A 25,213-nucleotide genomic window follows, 5' to 3' on the forward strand; every position below is an offset into this window, starting at 1 on the left:
TTTTTTATTCATTGGATAATGCTACACGTGGACAGTTGACTTTTTTTTTGCTGCACTTGTTCACAAATTAAGAATAAACTAATTTAAAATTTTCAATTTTTTTTATTTTTTGGATATTGTCGGGATTTTTTATTTTTCTACTATTTGAAAAAAATTTATTTTTTTGTTTAAAAACTAAACAAAATTATAAATTTACAGATCTGTTGTTTACTAGATATTGTTGGTTATTATTTTATTTTTCTAATTTTATTAAAAAAAATTTAATCATATAATTTAAAAATAAAAAATAAAAAAGTTAATTTTTTAAAATTTTTAATTTTTTAAAATATTTTTTTTATTTATCGGATAATGCTACACCCAAACACTTGACTTTTTTTTGTTTAACTTGTTCATAAATTAAGAATAAATTAATTTTAAAAATCTAAAATTTTCAATTTTTTTATTTTTTGGATATTTTTAGAATTTTTTATTATTCTACTATTAGAAAAACAAAATTATTTTTTAGTTTAAAAATTAAATAAAATAATAAATTTACAAATTTGTTGTTTACTAGATATTGCTAGACTTTATTAAAATAAAATAATTTAATCATATAATTTAAAAAATTCAACAATAAAAATTTTACTTTTTTAACATTTTAATTTTTTTAAATATTCTTTTTATTTTTTTATTCAGCGGATATTACTTCACCTGGACAGTTGACTTTTTTTTGCTGCACTTGTTCACAAATTAAGAATAAATTAATTTAAAATTTTCAATTATTTAATTTTTTGGATATTGTTGGCATTTTTTATTTTTCTAATATTTGAAAAAAAAATTTAGTTTAAAAATTAAACAAAATAATAAATTTACAGATCTGTTATTTACTAGATATTGCTGGTTATTATTTTATTTTTCTAATTTAAATAAAAACAATTTATTCATATAATTTAAAAATAATACATTAAAAATTTAGTTTTTTCAAATTTTTTATTTTTTTAAAAATATTTTTTTACTTATCGGATAATGCTACACCCAGACAGTTGACTTTGTTTTGTTTAACTTGTTCTCAAATTAAGAATAAATTAATTTAAAAAATCTAAAAATTTCAATTTTTTTTGGATTTTCATGGAATTTTTTTTCTACTATTACGAAAAAATTATTTTTTAGTTTAAAAATTAAATAAAATAATAAATTTACAAATTTGTTGTTTACTAGATATTACTGAACTTTATTTTCGTTTTCTAATTTAAATAAAAGAATTTAATCATAAAATTTAAAAATTCAAAAATAAAAAATTTAGTTTCTTTAACATTTTAATTTTTTAAAAATATTGTTTTTATTTTTTTATTCGTAGGATAATGCTACACGTGGACAGTTGACTTTTTTTGCTGCACTTATTCACAAATTAAGAATAAATTAATTTAAAAATTTCAATTATTTAATTTTTTGGATTTTGTTGGGATTTTTTATTTTTCTAATATTTGAAAAAATTTTATTTTTTTAGTTTAAAAATTAAGCAAAATAATAAATTTACAGATCTGTTGTTTACTAGATATTGCTGGTTATTATTTTATTTTTCTAATTTAAATAAAAACAATTTATTCATATAATTTAAATATAATATATTAAAAATTTAGTTTTTTCAATTTTTATTTTTTTTAAAATATTTTTTACTTATCGGATAATGCTACACCCAGACTGTTGACCTTTTTTTGTTTAACTTGTTCTCAAATTAAGAATAAATTAATTTAAAAAATCTAAAAATTTCAATTTTTTTGGATTTTTTTGGAATTTTTTATTCTACTATTAGAAAAAATTATTTTTTAGTTTAAAAATGTTACGGCCCGGCCCAAAGACCCGACGGGTCGACCCTGGCCCGAGCTCCACCCGACCCGGTAAGTCACCCTTCAAGCGACCCGGACACGTGTCTTGTACGACCCACACACGGCTGCAGGACAACGTCCTTGGGAATATGGGCCTGTCCTCACAAAGGGGCCCACGACTGACATGTATATAAGGGGAAGATTGGCTCTTCCCCCGAGGTACGTCACCTTTACACATCACCTTTCTCACCTACACATCATCTGACTTGAGCGTCGGAGTGTCTTTGCAGGTGGCACCCCCCCTCATCTTCTCACCAGGACAAGTGCTCGACCGCTCGGGAAGCCTGCAACCAGCGCGATCAAGGTCAGGGTCTCCTCACTCCTTCATCCGTGAATCCCACCTGTCCGGAACCCGACAACCGAACATTGGCGCCGTCTGTGGGGACAACTCCCTGCCTAGATGGAAGTCGTGCTGGGCCCCGGCGACCAAGCTCGAGCAGCAGGAGCGGAGGGGGCAGCCTCCGTCGCCTCGCTAAGGGGACGGCGGAGATCCCCCCAACAACACACGAGAACCCGACCATTCGGGGGAACGGGCGGCGATAGCGCCATAATAATGCAGGAGCTACGCCACAGAGTCCAGAACCTAGAGCGACAGCTGGCCGACCGGGAACGGGAGGAACGGTTTACCGATCCCAGTTATACCCCGTCTCCCGGGAGCGAGGAGGAAGACTCCCACAGGAGTCGCCCGCGGCGTACATCCGCATCCCGGACGGAAGCGGAGAGCTCGCGGGAGGAGTCACCCGTAAGAAGAAGACGAAATGACACGATCATCTACTCCCGCGGCAGACCAACCCGTCGAGCGGCGGGAGGTCGTGAAGGCGGAGAAGGGAGATCTGAGAGAACACGACAACCTGTGATAATGGGCGTCACCCCGTTCCACCGATCTATCCTCGAGGTCCGGTTGCCGAAACACTTCGACAAACCAACGGACATGAGGTACGACGGAACTCAAGACCCCCTTAAACACCTCACGGCCTTTGAGGCCAGGATGAATCTGGAGGGAGTAGGGGATGAAGTAAGATGCCGCGCCTTCCCGGTAACCCTAGCAGGGCCAGCGATCAGATGGTTTAACGGCCTCCCTCAAGGCTCCATCCACAATTTCTCAGACATCAGCCGTGCATTCCTGGCCCAATTTACAACGCGGATAGCAAAAGCCAAACACCCTATCAACCTTCTAGGGGTAACCCAGAGACAAGGAGAACCGACTAGGAGGTACTTAGATCGGTTCAATGACGAATGCCTGGAAATCGATGGCTTAACCGACTCGGTGGCCAGTCTCTGCCTAACAAACGGCCTCCTCAACGAGAACTTCCGAAAACACCTTACCACGAAACCGGTTTGGACAATGCATGAAATCCAGACGGTGGCCAAGGAGTACATAAACGATGAGGAAGTCAGCCGAGTCGTGGCTGCCAATAAGCGGCAGTCCGGCTACAGCCAGGCTCGGCAAACAGGTGACGGAGAGAGAGCAAAAGAAAAATCCAGGGAGGAGGCATCAAACAAGGCACCTAGACCGTTCCCTCGGGTCGGGAAGTTTACTAACTACACTCCACTCACTCTCCCCATCGTGGAAGTCTACCAGCAAATAGCAGAGAAGGGAATTCTTCCAAAGCCTCGACCACTTAAGGACCGTACGGGAGGAAACAAGAACCTTTATTGTGATTACCACAAGGGTTATGGCCATCAAACGCAGGACTGTTTTGACCTGAAGGATGCGCTGGAACAAGCGATAAGGGAAGGAAAGCTAGCAGCGTTCTCCCATCTCATCAGGGAGCCGAGGAGACATTATCGCGATCAAGACGAGGAAGGCAAAGCCCGTTCGGCTAAGCGGCGACAAGAACCCGAAGACAGAGACCACGGCCTCACTGTGATAAACGTGGTAACGGCAAAGAACGCCGCGCCAAAATCCCGATCGGCACACAAGAAAGACGCTAAAGTCCTGACGATCTCATCCCCGCCGGTGCAAGGCTCTAAGAAACCTCCATCCATTTCTTTCGACCCGGAAGACCAATGGTTCAGCGACGCCCCGGAAAACCCCCCCATGGTCATAACGGCCAGAGTGGGAACCGGCCTCGTCAAACGGATCCTCGTCGACACAGGAGCTGATTCAAATATCATATTCCGCAACGTGTTCGACGCACTAGGGCTAAAGGATGCCAACCTGACGACTCACCAACACGGGGTTATCGGGCTAGGCGACCACTTCATCAAACCGGACGGAGTCATATCCCTACCAATCTCGGTGGGGCAAATCCAAGGCCGAAGATCGGTGATGGCCGAGTTCGTAATCCTCCGAGATTCCACAGCCTACAACATCATCTTGGGAAGAAAAACAATCAACGATTTTGAAGCCATAATCAACACCAAGCTGCTAGTTATGAAGTTCGTTACCGATGACGGATCCATAGGCACCATAAGGGGAGACCTCGAGACAGCGGTCGCTTGCGACAACGCCAGCCTTTCCCTTCGAAAGAAGTCCAAGGAAGCATCCGGCGTGTTCCTAGCCGACCTTGATGCCAGAGTAGAGGACAAGCCGAGGCCAGAACCAGAAGGGGACCTGGAAAAGTTTAGGATCGGTGACGAAGAGGAAAAGTTCACATTCGTTAACAAGAACCTCCCACATGAGCTGAAGGAACCTTTGATTGAGATGATAAGGGCCAACAGGGACTTGTTCGCCTGGACACCAGCCGACATGCCGGGCATAGATCCAAAAATCATCTCACATCATCTAGCCGTCAAGGCGGAAGCACGCCCGGTGGCTCAACGAAGGAGAAAGATGTCGGCGGAAAGAGCAGAGGAGGTAGCCAAGCAAACGGCCAGCCTCCTAGAAGCAGGCTTCATACGGGAAGTGGACTACTCGACATGGCTCTCGAATGTGGTATTGGTGAGAAAACACAACGGCAGGTGGAGAATGTGCGTGGACTACTCTGACCTTAACAAAGCATGCCCCAAAGATTGCTTCCCCCTCCCTAACATAGATGCACTCGTCGACGCCGCGGCGGGATACCGGTATCTAAGTTTCATGGATGCCTACTCCGGTTACAATCAGATACCGATGCACCGCCCCGACGAGGACAAGACGGCGTTCATAACGCCAGGAGGAACTTTTTGCTATAAGGTAATGCCATTCGGCTTGAAAAATGTGGGGGCAACATATCAAAGGCTGATGAACAGGATATTCCACGACCTCATAGGGAAAACAGTTGAAGTTTACGTGGACGACATCTGATGAGCGGATAATTTGTATGCTTTTTGGCATTGTTTTTAGTATGTTTTTAGTATAATCTAGTTAGTTTTTAGTATATTTTTATTAGTTTTTAGCTAAAATTCACTTTTCTGGATTTTACTATGAGTTTGTGTGTTTTTCTGTGATTTCAGGTATTTTCTGGCTGAAATCGAGGGTCCTGAGCAAAAATCTGATTCCGAGACCAAAAAGGACTGCAGATGCTGTTGGATTCTGACCTCCCTGCACTCGAAGTGGATTTTCTGGAGCTACAGAAGCCCAATTGGCGCGCTATCAACGGCATTGGAAAGTAGACATCCTGGGCTTTCCAGAAATATATGATAGTTCATACTTTGCCCGAGATTTGATGGCCCAAACCGGCACTCAAAGTCTCCCTCAGAAATTCCAGCGTTAAACGCCGGAACTGGCATAAAACTTGGAGTTAAACGCCCAAACTGGCATGAAAGCTGGCGTTTAACTCCAGAAAACGTCTCTACACATAAAAGCCTCATTGCTCAGCCCAAGCACACACCAAGTGGACCCAGAAGTGGATTTTTACGTCATTTACTCATTTCTGTACACCCTAGGCTACTAGTTTGCTATTAATAGGATCTTTTGACATTGTATCGGTACCTTATGACCTCATGACACTTTACACGTTTTCTTTGTGTACTTCCACAGCATGAGTCTCTAAACCCCATGGTTGGGGGTGAGGAGCTCTGCTGTGTCTTGATGGATTAATGCAATTACTACTGTTTCTTATTCAATTATGCTTGCTTCCATTCTAAGATAATACTTGTTCTTAATCCGGAAGAATGTGATGATCCGTGACAATCATCATCATTCTCAACTATGAACGTGTGCTTGACAACCACCTCCGTTCTACCTTAGATTAAGTAGTTATCTCTTGGGTTCTTTAATCGGAATCTTCGTGGTATAAGCTAGACTGATGGCGGCATTCAAGAGAATCCGGAAGGTCTAAACCTTGTCTGTGGTATTCTGAGTAGGATTCAATGACTGAATGACTGTGACGTGCTTCAAACTCCTGAAGGCGGGGCGTTAGTGACAGACGCAAAAGAATCACTGGATTCTATTCCGGCCTGATTGAGAACCGACAGATGAATTCCGCTATGCTGTGACAGAGCATATGCAATCGCTTTCACTGAGAGGATGGGAGGTAGCCATTGACAACGGTGAAACCCTATATACAGCTTGCCATGGAAGGAGACTTGCGTGCTTGAAGAAGAAGACAGTAGGAAAGCAGAGATTCAGAAGATGGAGCATCTCCAAACCTCAACCTATTCTCCATTACTGCAAAACAAGTAATCATTTCATGTTCTTTTGCTTTTCACAATCAATCCTGATAATTTCTGATATCCTGACTAAGATTTACAAGATAACCATAGCTTGCTTCAAGCCGACAATCTCTGTGGGATCGACCCTTGCTCACGCAAGGTATTACTTGGACGACCCAGTACACTTGCTGGTTAGTTGTGCGGAGTTGCAAAAGTGTGATTGCAATTTCGTGCACCAAGTTTTTGGCGCCGTTGCCGGGGATTGTTGAGTTTGGACAACTGACGGCTTGTCTTGTTGCTTAGATTAGGATTTTTTTTATTTTGTTGGTTTAGAGTCTTTTAGTTGAGTCTAATTTCATATTTTAAGTTTGGTGTCAATTGCATGCTTTTGCTTTTCTTTTGATTTTCGATTTTTGCATGTTCTTAGTCCCTTTTTGATTCATAAAAATTCTAAGTTTGGTGTCCTCTTTGTGTTTTTCCCTTAAAAATTTTCGAAAATTTTGTGTTTGGTTTTCTAAAATTTTAAGTTTGGTGTCTTTTTGTTGTTTTTCTCTTTCCTCTTTTTAAAAATCAAATCTTTTTCATAAAAATTTTTCAATCATATCTTTTTAATTGCTGTTTTCAAAATCTTTTTTATTAACTAATTGATTCAGTTTTCAATTTGCTTTGATCTTATTCTCTTTTTGATTTTCGAATTTTTATTTTAATTTTCTTTTGTTTTATTTTAATTTTTTCGTTTAAATCAAAAAAAAAAAAACAAAATTTATCTCCTTGCAATCATTATCATTTCCCTTTTGTCCATTATGGACTTAAGTGGGATTAATCAGTCCAAAAGGACTCTGGGGTCATATGCTAACTCCATTACAGCTGCATATGGGAGTAGCATCTGCACACCTCCCATCAAAGCAAGCAGCTTTGAGCTAAATCCTCAACTCATTATCATAGTGCAGCAAAATTGCCAGTATTCCGGTCTTCCACAGGAAGAACCTACTGAGTTTCTGGCACAATTTTTACAAATTGCTGACACAGTACATGATAAAGAGGTAGATCAGGATGTCTACAGACTATTACTGTTTTCATTTGCTGTAAAAGATCAAGCTAAAAGGTGGTTGAATAACCAACCTACAGCAAGCATAAAAACATGGAAACAGTTGTCAGACAAATTCCTGAATCATTTTTACCCTCCAAAAAGGATGACACAGTTAAGGCTGGACATCCAAGGCTTTAAACAAGAGGATAATGAATCCCTTTATAATGCCTGGGAGAGGTATAGAGGTATGCTAAGGAAATGTCCCTCTGAAATGTTTTCAGAGTGGGTACAGTTAGACATTTTCTACTATGGGCTTACAGAAAAAGCTCAGATGTCTTTAGACCACTCAGCTGGTGGATCTATACACATGAGGAAGACAATTGAAGAAGCTCAAGAGCTTATAGACACTGTTGCTAGAAACCAATATTTGTACTCTAGCAATGAGTTCTCTCCAAAAGAGGAAGTCATGGCTGTAGTCACTGACCCTAGTCCTCAAGAACAGATAACTGAGCTTAATCAACAATTGCTCCTGATGACAGAACAGTTAGCAGACTTTAAAGAGATGCTCTATGAAACTAAAGTTGCTAACAAGAGCATAGAACTGCAGTTGAATCAAGCAAAACAGCAAATATCTAAACAGATAACAGAGGAATGTCAAGCAGTTCAATTGAGGAGTGGGAAGACCCTGAATAACACTACTCAAAAGAGTAAAAAGCCAAACAAGGAACAATTAACAGAGGACAACCAAACCACTGTTCAAAATCCCTCTGAGGACAGTAAGAGCCCAGAGAGGAATGTCATTGGCGTTCAAACGCCAGAAAGGGAAGGAAAGCTGGCGTTAAACGCCCATTCCTTGCCCAGTTCTGGCGTTCAAACGCCAGAAAAGGGGGAAAAGTTGGCGTTAAACGCCCAATTTCCACCCAATCCTGGCGTCCAGACGCCTGGGGAGAATCAGACACCTGAGAGTGCTGACAGTAATCCCTCTAACAAGGCTTCTTCAACCACTTCTGTAAGGAATAAACCTGCAGCATCTAAGGTTGAAGAATATAAAGCCAAAATGCCTTATCCTCAGAAACTCCGCCAAGCGAAGCAGGATAAGCAATTTGCCCGCTTTGCAGACTATCTAAGGACTCTTGAAATAAAGATTCCGTTTGCAGAGGCACTTGAGCAAATACCTTCTTATGCTAAGTTCATGAAAGAAATCTTAAGTCATAAGAAGGACTGGAGAGAAACTGAAAAAGTGTTTCTCACTGAAGAATGCAGTGCAGTCATATTAAAAAGCTTACCAGAAAAGCTTCAAGATCCAGGAAGCTTTATGATACCATGCACATTAGAAGGTGCCTGCACCAAGACAGCCCTATGTGATCTTGGAGCAAGCATCAATCTAATACCTGCATCCACTGTCAGAAAGCTTGGGTTGACTGGAGAAGTCAAACCAACCCGGATATGCCTCCAACTTGCTGATGGCTCCATTAAATACCCATCAGGCATAATTGAGGACATGATTGTCAAGGTTGGGCCATTTGCCTTTCCCACTGACTTTGTAGTGCTGGAAATGGAGGAGCACAAGAGTGCAACTCTCATTCTAGGAAGACCCTTCCTAGCAACTGGACGAACTCTCATTGATGTACAAAAAGGGGAAGTAACCTTGAGAGTCAATGAGGATGAGTTCAAGTTGAATGCTGTAAGAGCTATGCAGCATCCAGACACACCAATTGACTGCATGGGCGCTGACATTATTGACTCTCTGGTAGAAGAAATCAATATGGCTGAAAGCCTAGAATCAGAGCTTGAGGACATCTTCAAAGATACTCAACCTGATCAAGAAGAACTAGAGGAGGTAAAGGAATTTTCGAAAATTCCTCAGGAGGAGGATAAGCCTCCCAAGCCTGAACTCAAACCACTACCACCATCCCTGAAATATGCATTTCTGGGAGAGGGTGACACTTTTCTAGTGATTATAAGCTCTGCTTTAAATTCACAGGAAGAGGAAGCACTGATTCAAGTGCTAAGGACACACAAGACAGCTCTTGGGTGGTCCATAAGTGATCTCAAGGGTATTAGCCCAGCTAGATGCATGCACAAGATCCTGTTGGAGGATAATGCCAAACCAGTGGTCCAACCACAGAGGAGGCTAAATCCTGCCATGAAGGAGGTGGTGCAGAAAGAGGTCACTAAATTACTAGAGGCTGGGATTATTTATCCTATTTCTGATAGCCCCTGGGTGAGCCATGTCCAAGTTGTTCCCAAAAAGGGAGGCATGACAGTGGTTCATAATGAAAAAAATGAACTGGTTCCTACAAGGACAGTCACAGGGTGGCGTATGTGTATTGACTACAGAAGGCTCAATACAGCCACCAGAAAGGATCATTTTCCTTTACCATTCATAGACCAAATGCTAGAAAGACTAGCTGGTCATGACTATTACTGCTTTTTGGATGGCTATTCAGGCTACAACCAAATTGCAGTAGACCCTCAGGACCAAGAGAAAACAGCATTCACTTGCCCTTCTGGCGTGTTTGCCTACAGAAGGATGCCTTTTGGTCTGTGCAATGCACCTGCAACCTTTCAGAGGTGCATGCTCTCTATCTTCTCAGATATGGTAGAGAAATTTCTGGAAGTCTTCATGGATGACTTTTCAGTATATGGAGACTCATTCAGCTCCTGTCTTAATCACCTAGCACTTGTCTTGAAAAGATGCCAAGAGACTAACCTGGTTTTAAACTGGGAGAAATGTCACTTTATGGTGACTGAAGGAATTGTTCTTGGGCACAAAATTTCAAACAAGGGAATAGAGGTGGATAAGGCAAAGGTAGAGGTAATTGAAAAATTACCACCACCTGCCAATGTTAAGGCAATCAGAAGCTTTCTGGGGCATGCAGGGTTCTACAGAAGGTTTATAAAGGATTTTTCAAAAATTGCAAAACCTCTGAGTAACCTGTTAGCTGCTGACACACCATTTGTGTTTGACACACAGTGTCTGCAGGCGTTTGAGACCCTGAAAGCTAAGCTGGTCACAGCACCAGTCATCTCTGCACCAGATTGGACATTGCCATTTGAACTAATGTGTGATGCCAGTGACCATGCCATTGGTGCAGTGTTGGGACAGAGGCATAACAAGCTTCTGCACATCATTTACTATGCCAGCCGTGTCCTAAATGACGCACAGAAGAACTACACAACCACAGAAAAAGAGTTACTTGCAGTGGTCTATGCCATTGACAAGTTTAGATCCTATCTAGTGGGATCCAAAGTGGTTGTGTACACTGACCATGCTGCTCTTAAATATCTACTCACAAAGCAGGATTCAAAACCCAGGCTCATCAGATGGGTGTTGCTTCTGCAAGAGTTTGATATAGAAATAAGAGACAGAAAAGGGACAGAGAACCAAGTAGCTGATCATCTGTCCCGAATAGAACTAGTAGCTGGGGCGTCCCTCCCTTCTACTGAGATTTCTGAGACTTTCCCAGATGAGCAACTATTTGCCATTCAGGAAGCTCCATGGTTTGCAGATATTGCAAATTTTAAAGCTGTGAGGTTCATTCCCAAGGAGTACAGCCACGTGCAGAGAAAGAAATTAATTTCAGATGCCAAGTACTACCTCTGGGATGAACCATATCTCTTTAAGAGATGTGCTGACGGAGTGATCCGCAGGTGTGTACCCAGAGAAGAAGCACAAAGGATCCTATGGCACTGCCATGGATCACAGTATGGAGGACATTTTGGAAGTGAGCGAACAGCCACTAAAGTCCTCCAGTGTGGCTTCTACTGGCCTACTCTCTATAAAGATTCCCGAGAGTTTGTGCGTAACTGTGACAGTTGCCAAAGAGCTGGTAACCTGCCTCATGGATATGCCATGCCTCAACAAGGGATATTAGAGATAGAACTGTTTGATGTATGGGGAATTGACTTCATGGGGCCATTCCCACCATCATACTCAAACACTTACATTCTGGTGGCAGTAGACTATGTGTCTAAGTGGGTAGAAGCGATTGCTACACCCACCAATGATACTAAGACCGTACTGAAATTCCTCCAGAAAAACATTTTCAGCAGATTTGGCGTTCCCAGAGTGCTAATCAGTGATGGGGGCACTCATTTCTGCAATAAACAGCTACACCTTGCTATGGTTAGATATGGAATTAGCCACAAAGTGGCAACTCCGTATCATCCACAGACAAATGGGCAAGCTGAGGTCTCTAACAGAGAGCTAAAGAGAATCCTGGAACGGACTGTGATGGCCCGAAGAAAGGATTGGGCAAAGAGCTTGGATGATGCTCTGTGGGCATACAGAACAGCATTCAAGACTCCTATAGGAACCTCTCCATACCAATTGGTGTATGGGAAGGCCTGTCATTTGCCTGTGGAACTGGAACATAAAGCCTACTGGGCAACCAGATTCCTAAACATGGATGCACAGTTAGCTGGTGAAAAAAGACTGCTCCAGCTAAATGAGCTAGAGGAGTTCAGACTCAATGCCTTTGAAAATGCAAAAATCTATAAGGAAAAGGCAAAGAAATGGCATGACAAGAAGTTGTCAACCAGAGTCTTTGAGCCAGGACAAAAAGTTCTGCTCTTCAACTCTAGGCTCAGACTGTTTCCAGGAAAACTCAAATCCCGTTGGAGGGGTCCGTATGTGATTACAGGAGTGTCACCATATGGATATGTTGAGCTTCAGGATATTGATTCTGACAAGAAGTTCATTGTTAATGGACAGAGAATCAAGCATTATCTTGAAGGAAATTTTGAGCAGGAATGCTCAAAACTGAGACTTGAGTGATTCTCAGTAAAAGTCCAGCTAAAGACAGTAAAGAAGCGCTTGCTGGGAGGCAACCCAGTCATTAGGAGGTTATATGATTAGTTCTTACAGAGGCAAATATCAAAAATGAAGGAATTCACAGAGTTACAGAAGGATTCAGCTCAAAAAGCAGAGAAAATGAGCTTACTGGCGAAAAAACGCCAGTAAGGGGCATTTTGGGCGTTAAACGCCAGAATGGGTACCATTCTGGGCGTTTAACGCCAGGAATGGTGCCATTTTGGGCGTTAAACGCCAGAATGGGCACCATTCTGGGCGTTTAACGCCAGGTGTGCAGCATCCTGGGCGTTCAGAAAAATGCCCAGTGAGGAAGGTTTTCTGGCGTTTAATGCCAGCCAGGGCACCTGGCTGGGCGTTAAACGCCCAAAAGGGGTAGCCATTGGGCGTTAAACGCCAGAATGGGTGCCATTCTGGGCGTTTAACGCCAGAAAGGTGGGGGGACCACATTTTTGTTTTCAACTCAAATTTTTTCAAACTTTCCTCTTTTTACCCATACTCTTCTACATAAATGCACTTCAACCTTTCATCATTCACTTTCAAATCTTCACAAATCAAAACCATTCTTCAAATCTATTTCAAATTAAACCCAAATCTTCTTCAAAAACTCACCCTTTTCTCAATTTCTTTCCATATCTTCTCAAATCTCCTTTCAAATCTCTCTTTTTTTCGAAATTCTCTTCCCCCCACTCTATAAAAGAACGCTTCTTACCCCTCCTTCCCCACAACATTCGAATTTCCTCTTCCTCTCTCTCTTCTCTTCCTTCTTTTCTTTTTGCTTGAGGACAAGCAAACCTCTAAGTTTGGTGTGCTTTTCCGTGATCACTAAGCCAAGATTCATCAAGATCATGGCTCCCAAGGGAAAACAAACCAACTCAAGAGGAAAGAAAGAGACTAATCCAAAGAATCTTTGGAATCAAGAGAAGTTCTTAACCAAAGAACATGAAGACCATTATCACAAAATAATGGGTCTGAGGTCAGTGATCCCGGAAGTTAAATTTGATCTGAAAGAAGATGAATATCCGGAGATCCAATAGCAAATTCGAAACAGAGGATGGGAAGTTCTGACCAATCCTGAAATAAAGGTTGGAAGGAACATGGTTCAGGAATTTTACTCTAATCTGTGGCTAACAGATAAGCAGAGAATGACTGGAACTGCTTACCATACCTACAGAACCATGGTCAGAGGGAAAGTTATGTACTTCCATCTGGACAAAATAAGAGAAATCTTCAAACTACCTCAACTGCAAGATGATCCTGACTCCTTCAATAGAAGGATGGTGAGAGTAGATAAAGGGTTGGATCAAGTTCTAGAGGACATATGCCTCCCTGGGACTAAGTGGATAACCAATTCAAAGGGTGTCCCAAACCAACTCAAGAGGGGAGACCTCAAGCCAATTGCAAGAGGTTGGCTAGACTTTATTGGGCGTTCCATATTATCCACTAGCAACCGTTCTGAGGTCACCATCAAGAGAGCAGTGATGATTCATTGCATTATGCTTGGAAAAGAAGTGGAGGTTCATCATGTGATTGCTTGTGAGATCTACACCATTGCAAATAAGAATTCCACTGAAGCCAAACTGGCTTACCCAAGCTTGATTTCCTTGCTCTGTAAAGAGGCTGGGGTGAAGATGGGAGTAGATGAGTTCATACCCATTGAACACCCAATCACCAAGAAGTCAATGGAAGGACAAGTGCAAGACAACTCTATCAAGAGGAGGGCGCAGGAATTCCTCCCTGAGTTCCCAAGAATTGACTACTGGACCAGCTTAGAAGCATCTATTAACAAGCTGCAAGAGACTATGGAGCAACTGAAGGAAGAACAGCAGAATCAGAACTGCATGCTTTGCAAATTGCTGAAGGAACAAGAGAAGCAGGGGCGTGAACTCCAAGAGTTGAAACGCCAAAAGCTCTCCTCTCAAGCTGAGGGAGCATCCACTTCTCAAAATCAAGGTTGTTGAGTCCTAACTCTGTGAAAACCTCTATCATTAGGAGCCTATGTTTGCGTTTTTTTTTCCTTTGTTTTGTTTTCTATTTTTAATTTTTTTAGTTTCATCTTATATCTATCTTTGAGTCTTGTTTTAATTCATAATTAATAAAATTAAAATTTTATGCCTTAAAGATATGAATGTCCTATGAATCCATCACCTCTCTTAAATGAAAAATGCTTTAATCACAAAAGAACAAGAAGTACAGGATTTCGAAATTTATCATTGAAACTAGTTGAATTAGCTTGATGTGGTGACAATACTTTTTGCTTTCTGAATGAATGCTTGAACAGTGCATATGTCTCTTGAATTTGTTGTTTTGAGAATGTTAAAAAAAAAAATTTGTTGGCTCTTGAAAGAATGAGGAGAAAGAGAACTGTTATTGAGGATCTAAAAATTATTAGAGTGATTCTTGAAGCAAGAAAAAGCAGTGGATACAAAAAAAAAATTTCGAAAAAAAATTATTAGAGAAAGAAAGAAAGAAAAAGAAGAAGAAAAGAAATAAAGTTGTGATCCAAGGCAACAAGAGTGTGCTTAAGAACCTTGGACACCTCTAATTGGGGACTTTAGCAAAGCTGAGTCACAATCTGAAAAGGTTCACCCAATCATGTGTTTGTGGCATGTATGTATCCGGTGGTAATACTGGAAGGCAGAGTGCTTTAGGCCACAGCCAAGACTCATACACTAGCTATGTTCAAGAATCATTATGCTTAACTAAGAGAATCAATAACACTATCTGAGTTCTGAGTTCTTATAGATGCCAATCATTCTGAACTTCAAGGGATAGAGTGAGATGCCAAAACTGTTCGGAGGCAAAAAGCTACTAGTCCCGCTCATCTAGTTGGAGCTATGTTTCCTTGATATTTTGGAGTCTATAGTATATTCTCTTCTTTTTATCCTTTTTGATTTTCAGTTGCTTGGGGACAAGCAACAATTTAAGTTTGGTGTTGTGATGAGCGGATAATTTGTATGCTTTTTGGCATTGTTTTTAGTATGTTTTTAGTATAATCTAGTTAGTTTTTAGTATATTTTTATTAGTTTTTAGCTAAAATTCACTTTTCTGGACTTTACTATGAGTTTGTGTGTTTTTCTGTGATTTCAGGTATTTTCTGGCTGAAATCGAGGGTCCTGAGCAAAAATCTGATTCCGAGACCAAAAAGGACTGCAGATGCTGTTGGATTCTGACCTCCCTGCACTCGAAGTGGATTTTCTGGAGCTACAGAAGCCCAATTGGCGCGCTCTCAACGGCATGGGAAAGTAGACATCCTGGGCTTTCCAGCAATATATGATAGTCCATACTTTGCTCGAGATTTGATGGCCCAAACCGGCGCTCAAAGTCTCCCTCAGAAATTCCAGCGTTAAACGCCGGAACTGGCATAAAACTTGGAGTTAAACGCCCAAACTGGCATGAAAGCTGGCGTTTAACTCCAGAAAACGTCTCTACACATAAAAGCCTCATTGCTCAGCCCAAGCACACACCAAGTGGACCCAGAAGTGGATTTTTACGTCATTTACTCATTTCTGTACACCCTAGGCTACTAGTTTGCTATTAATAGGATCTTTTGACATTGTATCGGTACCTTATGACCTCATGACACTTTACACGTTTTCTTTGTGTACTTCCACAGCATGAGTCTCTAAACCCCATGGTTGGGGGTGAGGAGCTCTGCTGTGTCTTGATGGATTAATGCAATTACTACTGTTTCTTATTCAATTATGCTTGCTTCCATTCTAAGATAATACTTGTTCTTAATCCGGAAGAATGTGATGATCCGTGACAATCATCATCATTCTCAACTATGAACGTGTGCTTGACAACCACCTCCGTTCTACCTTAGATTAAGTAGTTATCTCTTGGGTTCTTTAATCAGAATCTTCGTGGTATAAGCTAGACTGATGGCGGCATTCAAGAGAATCCGGAAGGTCTAAACCTTATCTGTGGTATTCTGAGTAGGATTCAATGACTGAATGACTGTGACGTGCTTCAAACTCCTGAAGGCGGGGCGTTAGTGACAGACGCAAAAGAATCACTGGATTCTATTCCGGCCTGATTGAGAACCGACAGATGAATTCCGCTATGCTGTGACAGAGCATATGCAATCGCTTTCACTGAGAGGATGGGAGGTAGCCATTGACAACGGTGAAACCCTATATACAGCTTGCCATGGAAGGAGACTTGCGTGCTTGAAGAAGAAGACAGTAGGAAAGCAGAGATTCAGAAGATGGAGCATCTCCAAACCTCAACCTATTCTCCATTACTGCAAAACAAGTAATCATTTCATGTTCTTTTGCTTTTCACAATCAATCCTGATAATTTCTGATATCCTGACTAAGATTTACAAGATAACCATAGCTTGCTTCAAGCCGACAATCTCTGTGGGATCGACCCTTGCTCACGCAAGGTATTACTTGGACGACCCAGTACACTTGCTGGTTAGTTGTGCGGAGTTGCAAAAGTGTGATTGCAATTTCGTGCACCAACATCCTGGCAAAAACAACACGACCTGACGACCTCTTGAACGACCTGGCAAGTGTATTTGCGTCCCTCCGTCAACACGGTATGAGGCTGAACCCCCTCAAGTGCGCCTTCGCCATGGAAGCCGGCAAGTTCTTGGGATTTATGATAACTCAGAGAGGGGTAGAAGCTAACCCGGAGAAATGCCAGGCAATACTCCAGATGAAGAGCCCGGGTTGCATCAAGGACGTCCAGAGGTTGGCAGGACGGTTTACCTCATTATCCCGATTTCTCGGAGCTTCGGCGACAAAAGCCCTGCCATTCTTTAACCTCATGAAGAAAGGGATGGCGTTTGAGTGGACACCCGCATGTGAAGAAGCCTTTCAACACTTCAAGGAAATCCTGGCGGCACCTCCCGTTCTCGGGAAGCCAAAAGACGGGGAACCACTATACCTATACCTCGCTATAACAGGCGAAGCCCTGGCCGCAGTTCTGGTACGGGAGGACGGGAAAGCTCAACAGCCAGTCTATTTCATAAGCAGGGCCCTGCAAGGGGCAGAATTGAGATATAGCAAGTTGGAAAAGCTAGCCTTGGCACTCCTAACTTCCTCGAGAAGGTTAAAACAGTACTTCCAGAGTCACCAAGTTGTCGTCAGAACGGACCAAGGGATCCGGCAAGTTCTCCAAAAACCCGATCTGGCGGGAAGAATGATGACTTGGTCCATCGAACTCTCCCAATATGACATACGGTACGAGCCCCGGCAAGCCATCAAGGCGCAGGCTATGGCGGATTTTTTAGTTGAAGTGACGGGAGACCCAAGCGAAGAGGTGGGTACACGGTGGAAGCTCCATGTGGACGGAGCCTCCAACCAGACCTTCGGAGGTGCCGGGATCATCCTGGAAAGCCCGATTGGGGTTGTATACGAACAGTCGGTCAGATTCGAGTTTCCCATCTCAAACAACCAGGCAGAATATGAAGCCCTTATAGGAGGCTTAACCCTAGCGGCAGAAGTCGGCGCAAGAAGACTGGAAATATGCAGTGACTCCCAAGTCGTCACTTCCCAAGTAAACGGTAGCTACCAAGCCAAAGACCCCTTGCTTCAGAAGTACCTGGAAAAGGTTAAAAGCTTGAGCCAAAAGTTCGAAGAGGTCACGGTCCACCACGTACCTAGAGAAAGGAACACACGGGCAGACCTCCTATCAAAGTTGGCCAGCACAAAGCCAGGGGAAGGGAACCGGTCTCTCATCCAAGGCATGGCAAGAGAACCAGCAATCACTTTGCACATGACAACCCTAGGTCTTTCCTGGCTAGACCCCATCACCAACTTCCTAGAACACGGCAAACTCCCTAATGATGAAAAGGATGCGGCGAAATTGAGGAGGGAAGCGGCCAAATACGCCGTCATCCAAGGACAGCTGTTCAGGAAGGGGCTCAACCAGCCCCTACTGAAGTGCCTACGCCCCGATCAGACGGACTACGTCCTCAGAGAAGTCCACGAGGGCTGCTGTGGGCACCATATCGGAGGTAAGGCCTTAGCGAGGAAACTAATCCGAGCCGGATATTACTGGCCGTCGATGATGACGGATTCCAAGGAGTTTGTCAAAAAATGCGTAAAGTGCCAACAGAACGCCAACTTTGCCAAGGCGCCGGCCTCCGAGTTAAGCTTGCTAACGACCTCTCGACCATTTTCTCAATGGGGAGTCGACCTCTTAGGGCCCTTCCCAGTCGGCCCCGGGCAAGTCAAGTACCTCATAGTCGCAATTGACTACTACACCAAATGGATAGAAGCCGAACCACTGGCTACCATATCCTCGTCCAATTGCAGGAAATTCATGTGGAGGCAGGTGATAACGCGATTCGGGATACCGGAAGTCGTCATCTCAGACAACGGCACGCAGTTTACTGACAAGAAGTTCACGGAGTTTCTCAACGGCCTGGGTATAAGGCAAAAGTTCTCTTCGGTAGAACACCCTCAGACAAACGGACAAGTAGAGTCCGCCAATAAGGTCATCCTTTCGGGGCTAAAAAAGAGGTTGGACAATAAAAAGGGCGCTTGGGCCGACGAACTCGCAGCGGTCCTCTGGTCCTACCGAACAACCGAACAATCCTCCACTAAGGAAACTCCTTTCCGACTAACATACGGGGTAGACGCAGTAATACCCGTAGAAATCGGAGAGCCGAGCCCGCGGTTGCTTTTGAAAGGAGTGGGGGAAGCCATAGAAAAAGACCTGATAGATGAAACCAGGGAAATGGCCCATCTGACAGAAACGGCGCTAAAACAAAGAATGGCCCTGCGCTACAACACCAAAGTGATCAAGAGGGAATTGGAGCCAAATGACCTCGTCTTGAGACGAAATGATATCGGCCTACAGACCCCCAGAGAAGGCAAGCTAGCGGCGAACTGGGAAGGCCCCTACAGAATCAAAAAGGTGATGGGAAAAGGAGCATTCAAGTTGGAAAGGCTTGACGGCAAAGAAGTCCCGAGAACATGGAACGCGGACAACCTAAGAAGATTCTACTCCTAGAAAATGGCCCGACAAGCCGACCAGGCTAGCTAAGTAGTTAATTTGCAAGTTTAACTTTTGAACTTCTCATAGCAACTTACGAGTCCTTTATACGATTACCGAATAAGATATACTTGTGCAAATTTTCTCTCCTGTTTCGTCACTCAATTTTTCAGATAAGCCACCCCACCACGTCCAACGACGACGCGCGTCCCCGGGACTGATCACCCCGGGAACCCGTCAACCACCATCGTAACGACTACGCGAAAGGCCATGGGCCATTGATATAAGTGACGACAATAAACCAAAAACGGTTAGTAGAAACGGAAATACGACCAGACGAATAAGGAAAAGTTTATCACGACAACTCGGGCAAACGATTAAAACGGTCACTGATCACAAGCCAAAATAAAACGGCTAAAATCAAATTGTTTACAAGCCAAAACGGTTAAAACTAAAATAGTTCACAAGTCAAAACAAAGCGGCTAGACAAAAACTTTAAACAGAAGATTCATCTCTTGGGGGCGTCGACGACTTTGCCATCCTGAATGACTTTAAGAACACCAATCGCCGACGTATCAAACTCGGGAGCAATGACTTTGACCTGGGCCTTAAGGGCCTCTTCGGTCGCCAAAATTGCGCCCTTCCCCTGCTTCACGATGTCTTTATACTTAGCCTTCCAAGTTGTTAATTCGGCCTCCACGGCTTGCTTTTCTTTCTCCATCTCGGCCACCCGTTTCTGCGCCGCGCCGACCTGGCTTTCCAAAGTCATCTCACGTTCGACCAGACGAGAAACCGTGGCGTCCGAGTCCTTTAACTTCTCCTCAACAATGGCAGTCTTCTTCTCGGCAGCAGTGACCTTCTTCTCGACAGCGTCAAGTTTTTCATTTGATTGAGTCAACTGCTCCCGGAGAGTCTCAACTTCATTCTTTAGCTCATTGTTGGCCTTCCCACTAGCTTCCAACCTCCTGCGGAGGGACTCCATCCCGGACAGCTCAAACTCGGCCTTCCGGGCTATCACGGCACCCCGCAGAAGGGTTCGGTACATCCACCTCGCCTGCCCGGCAAGGGAAGACTCATGGAAGTACTCCTCAGTACCGGGGATCAGCTGGGAATCTATGAAGTTCCCAGCATCAAAATTCCTTTCCATGACGGTAAGGACCCCCTCGGGACTTGAGGACATCTTCCTCTTCCTCTTGGGGTTAGGGACCTCCTCCACACCATCATCGGTTTCAGGGGCAGACGTCGAACCCCCGGTGCCTACCACTTCGCGGAAGGGGGTGGCATGAACCGTTTTCTCGCCCTCGACCTGGGCGGCTTGGGTCGAGGTCCCGGTTCCGTCAACCACGGCCTCCTGCCCGGAAGTAGTCTTGTCCTCCGGAGGAATCGCAGACTTCTCAGTGGCAGATTTTTCATTATCCCCCTCGTCGTCACTGGCGCAGAGGAAGGTTTGGAATAAATTGGGAAGACCAGTCACCGACGCAGACATCTCCACTGCAGAAAAGTAAAGAAGGTCGGTTAATCGCCGCAGGATATCAATAAAAACAAAAAGGTAAAGGGCAAAGTACAAGTTTCTCACAAATATAATTACGACCGGACTCCCGGTCACCCATAAGGAGGTGGGGATTGACTAAGTTCTTCCCAAAGACTGCTACCAACACTTCGGCGATCTGCCTATCCACCGCCGACATGCCATTATAGGTTACCTTAATAAAGGTATTGGACCCTGCCCCGAAACTCCAATAGGTCGGGATGAGCCGTACCCCCTCCAACGACAACCAAAAGGGGTGACGACCTTTGACAGGGCGGACTTTGAAATATTTGTCCTTAAACCCGTGGTAAGAATCTTCAAACAAACCAAAAATCCTCCGACCTTGGGCAGACCGGAAGGACATGAACCCCTTTTTGTGTTTCCCCTCTTTAGAAGGGTTTGTGAGGGTGAAGAAGAAGAGGAAAACATCCACGGACACCGGCAGTTCGAGGTATTCACAGACCATCTCGAAACAGCGGATTGAGGCCCAACTGTTCAGATGCAACTGCGACGGTGACACGGAAATTCGACTTAAGAGCGCCATTTGAAAGGCAGAAAACGGGATACGAACTCCGACTTGGGTGAACATGGACTTGTAGAACCAAATCCAGTCGGCGACTCGGGGGTGGTGGAAGTTGATTTCATACAATCGCTCGTGAGGAGCCGGGACGAAAACGTCATAATTGGCCTCCTCGTCAGTCCCTCCACACAAGTACCCGGCTTGTCGGAACTCGGTGAGCTCCTCCTCGCCCATTTGGTTAGGCGAATCCTTCAAGTCGGAAACGACCCAAGCATAGGGATCGTACGCCGCGGGGTTAACGGATGCCCGGGAAACCGTGCGAGCCATACCTACATGGGGGGACCATCCAGTCAGTCTAAGAGATCGGTTGCTCAAGCCGAATACAGATACCACCCCCCACGACTCCCCGACTAAGGCCAATCGAGACTAAATCACGAAAAGAACAAGAAAAGCCTACCCTGGAATGGTACTTCCCCCACCTAACACATCTAGTCGCAATTAAAAAGCTAAACAACAATAGCAAAAACCAAACAACAGGCATGCAAAATAATGCATAAAAGAGAATGTGATTCGAAAGTTACCTGAATTAGTGGAAGAACGACGGAGCAGTGTTAAGAAAAATTACGAAGGGAGAGGCGCACAAACAGCACAGCAGAGAAATGATGAGATTTGGGAGCAAGGAGATGGCAGAAAAGGGAAGAAACAAAAGAAAGAGAGGAGTGCTTAAACTGGCCCGTTTAAAAACTACCCCAGGAAGCGCGAAACGTCTGGGGGCAGAACGGTCTTTTCAGCCAAGGCTTTTTCACCCCATTATGAGCATTTAATGCTCGGCGCGAGGAACGATGCGACGAAACGGTTGCTGGCGCAACCAAAGGACACGCGCGTAAAGGGCACGTCCTTGTCACGGACGACCGACCAGACGACCCCAAGTGAGAGACGAGACAACACGCCATTGATAGCTCCCACGGCTACCATTGGCGCGTGGGGGCACTGTTACGGCCCGGCCCAAAGACCCGACGGGTCGACCCTGGCCCGAGCTCCACCCGACCCGGTAAGTCACCCTTCAAGCGACCCGGACACGTGTCTTGTACGACCCACACACGGCTGCAGGACAACGTCCTTGGGAATATGGGCCTGTCCTCACAAAGGGGCCCACGATGACATGTATATAAGGGGAAGATTGGCTCTTCCCCCGAGGTACGTCACCTTTACACATCACCTTTCTCCCCTGCACATCATCTGACTTGAGCGTCGGAGTGTCTTTGCAGGTGGCACCCCCCTCATCTTCTCACCAGGACAAGTGCTCGACCGCTCGGGAAGCCTGCAACCAGCGCGATCAAGGTCAGGGTCTCCTCACTCCTTCACCTATGAATCCCACCTGTCCGGAACCCGACAACCGAACAAAAAATTAAATAAAATAATAAATTTACAAATTTGTTGTATAACACCCGAGTTTTTAAAATTAAATTTTACGCTTTGAATTTAAAAATAAAATTTAATTTAATGATGACTTATTCTATTATTTTAAATTATCTATCAGAAACTATATTGATAATTGATTTTTATAAATATTATTATTATTATTATTATTATTATTATTATTATTATTATTATTATTATTTAGTTATATTTATTTGGACGAAGCCATTAAGATTTGTATTATATTATTACAATATTATATTATTACTTATTTATAACATGACACATGCTCTCTTTTTATATATAACCAAATGAAAGAATTAGAAATGTGGCTTATGTGCTCTTGTGCATATATATATATACATACATATAATTGTTACACATGCCACTTTTATTAATCAATGACACCTAATGAAGCATTAGCCACCACAAAGTATCCATTCATTCCTATCAGCCTTATCACTTTCATTTCTTTACTCTCACCACCGAATTGAACTTGGCAAAAAAAAGAAGAAAGAAAGGTCGAGAGAGAATCTGAGCTGTCATGGAATCCATGAGTTTTTAGCTTCAATTTCTTGTGATCCGTAACTCGAATAAAAAACTAATCCGGTAAAAGTGTTCGTATCTTCTTTCTCTACACGTTGGTGTTACTTTGATCCGGTAGAAGTTGATGGTGACGTAGCTCCTCTTTCCCTTGAGTTCGGCCAACTGGAGTTCTAGGAGACACAAATAATTTCTGACGCTTTCCTCTTCAGCAGCTCGGTCAGAAAGTTTTTCCGGAGCTTTCGTTGATTTCGATCTCATACGGAGGTAGGGGATTTATTTTTAAAGATAAACGTTTTTAATTTAGACTGCCTACAAAATTAATTGAATAATTGCAAATATATCTATATATATATTAATAATAGTAATGTTATTGAGTATGGATTATTGCTGTGAATGTGATTATTTTTTTATTATTAAGAATTTCGCTGATTTGAGAATTGTTGAGGAATAGGGAACCCGTAAGAGTGGTTTAGACCGAATTTTAGAGAAAATGCCGCCAAAATTTTATAAAATCTGTATAAAATCTGAGGTTTTATTTGAAAAGTTATTTTAAAAGATTTGGTTTTGGAAAATTAAATTATTTAAAATATATTCAGTTGAGAAAAGATTTGCTCTATTTTAAAGTTTGATCTATTAAGAAAAATATAATGTTTTAAATCCAATCTTTTAAGAAGAGATTTTGTTTTAAGTAAAGACTTGAGCTCGGTTTATTAAGAAAAGGAATCTCTGCCATAGGAGAGCAGAGAACAAGGATTTAAAGAATATATTAATTAATGAAGTGTCTGGCACAGGAGAGCAGATGTGACATTGTTTGGGCCTTAGTGCCAGATGTAACGTGGGAACGCCCACACACTGAGAACTGTTTTTCAGATGTACGCTTATTAATTTGGAAAGTCACACTGATGCGGCCTAGCCACACGACTTATAAGCACACTGATGCATCTGGAAAGCCATATCTGGGACTTGTGCCCGGATAATGTCGGAAGAGGGTAGGCAACCGACACATGAGCTCATGGCCTGCGTTAGGGATAGACATGCATCATGTTGTTTGCACATTTGCATTTGATTGTGCTTGCTTGTCTTATTACTTTGTGATTGTATTGCTTGTCTTGTTGTGACTTGCTTGTACATTGAATTGAATCTCTTGCTTGCACTACTTGTTTGTAAGTGTATTAAAGTGATTACGAGCTGACATTTGACTGAGGATTAACTATGTGGCTGAGAGACAGAAAATGTGACTAATTTTATATTTAAGTTTTGATTTGAGTTTAGAGTTTTTTTTTTAAAAAGAGGTAATTTGTTAGCTAAAGTAGAACAAGAGTATTTTCAAAGAGTTTGATAAAAATTTATTTTTATTGAGTAAAGTTAATTATTTGCATTTTATTCCATTACTTTTACGGCATTTCCATTCCCTACTGAGAACGTGTGGTTTGTTCTCACCCCAAATCTTCCACCCTTTCAGTGACACAGGTTCGGAAATTCAGTAAGAAGCTGCAGACGATTAGTAGATTTACTTGTGATTCCTGTTGTTTTTATAGAGTTCCCTCGTCCTTGTTGCTTTAGGATTTTTTTTTTATTTTATCCAGAGAGATAGGTATTGTATTTGAGTTTTACATTGAATTTAATCGTATAACATCTATTATTATTAGTAATTATGTGGTTATTATTATTTGAAGATCTTTTGTTATATGATTTTTAATTACTAAAATCTTTTTTTTTTGAAATTTTCTTAAAAACGGAAACGCGATATCGACGTAAAGGCTCAATAGTAAATTTATAATAAAGGAAATCAGGTTTGTAACGCCTTACTTTTGGTATGATCATGACGTGCTAAAAGTTAGGGTGTTACAGTATGGTATCAGAGCAGTTCGTTCCCGTTAGAGCCTTGGGAATGGATTGACTATGCTTTACTGCATACTCTGAGTGTTTGTCATGCAGTAGGACTTGTCCACTGACAAGAGTTTGAGTTTCAAATGCATGATTGTCTATTGATTAATGATGTTAGTCAACCGTTGCATCTCTC

General features: G+C 42.7%; 1 protein-coding gene across 1 annotated transcript; it reads left to right on the forward strand.

Annotated features, from left to right (window-relative positions):
* Nucleotides 1-2,265: 2,265 nt before the first annotated feature.
* LOC140175654 (uncharacterized) lies at nucleotides 2,266-5,094 on the forward strand. The gene is made up of 2 exons (XM_072204184.1): nucleotides 2,266-4,749; nucleotides 4,915-5,094. The coding sequence occupies exons 1-2, from the start codon at nucleotides 2,266-2,268 to the stop codon at nucleotides 5,092-5,094; spliced, it is 2,664 nt and encodes an 887-aa protein (XP_072060285.1).
* The last annotated feature ends 20,119 nt before the right edge of the window (nucleotides 5,095-25,213 follow it).

Source organism: Arachis hypogaea, chromosome 10 (genome assembly GCF_003086295.3).
Source record: "Arachis hypogaea cultivar Tifrunner chromosome 10, arahy.Tifrunner.gnm2.J5K5, whole genome shotgun sequence".
Taxonomy (NCBI): domain Eukaryota; kingdom Viridiplantae; phylum Streptophyta; class Magnoliopsida; order Fabales; family Fabaceae; genus Arachis; species Arachis hypogaea.

What these genes read in the sequence shown, in the direction of transcription:
- LOC140175654 (XM_072204184.1), top strand. Translation starts at nt 2,266, where the DNA reads ATGGAAGTCGTGCTGGGCCCCGGCGACCAAGCTCGAGCAGCAGGAGCG. An exon ending in GGCTCTCGAATGTGGTATTG is followed by an intron (nt 4,750 to 4,914) that starts GTGAGAAAACAC and finishes GGTTACAATCAG; the next exon opens with ATACCGATGCACCGCCCCGA.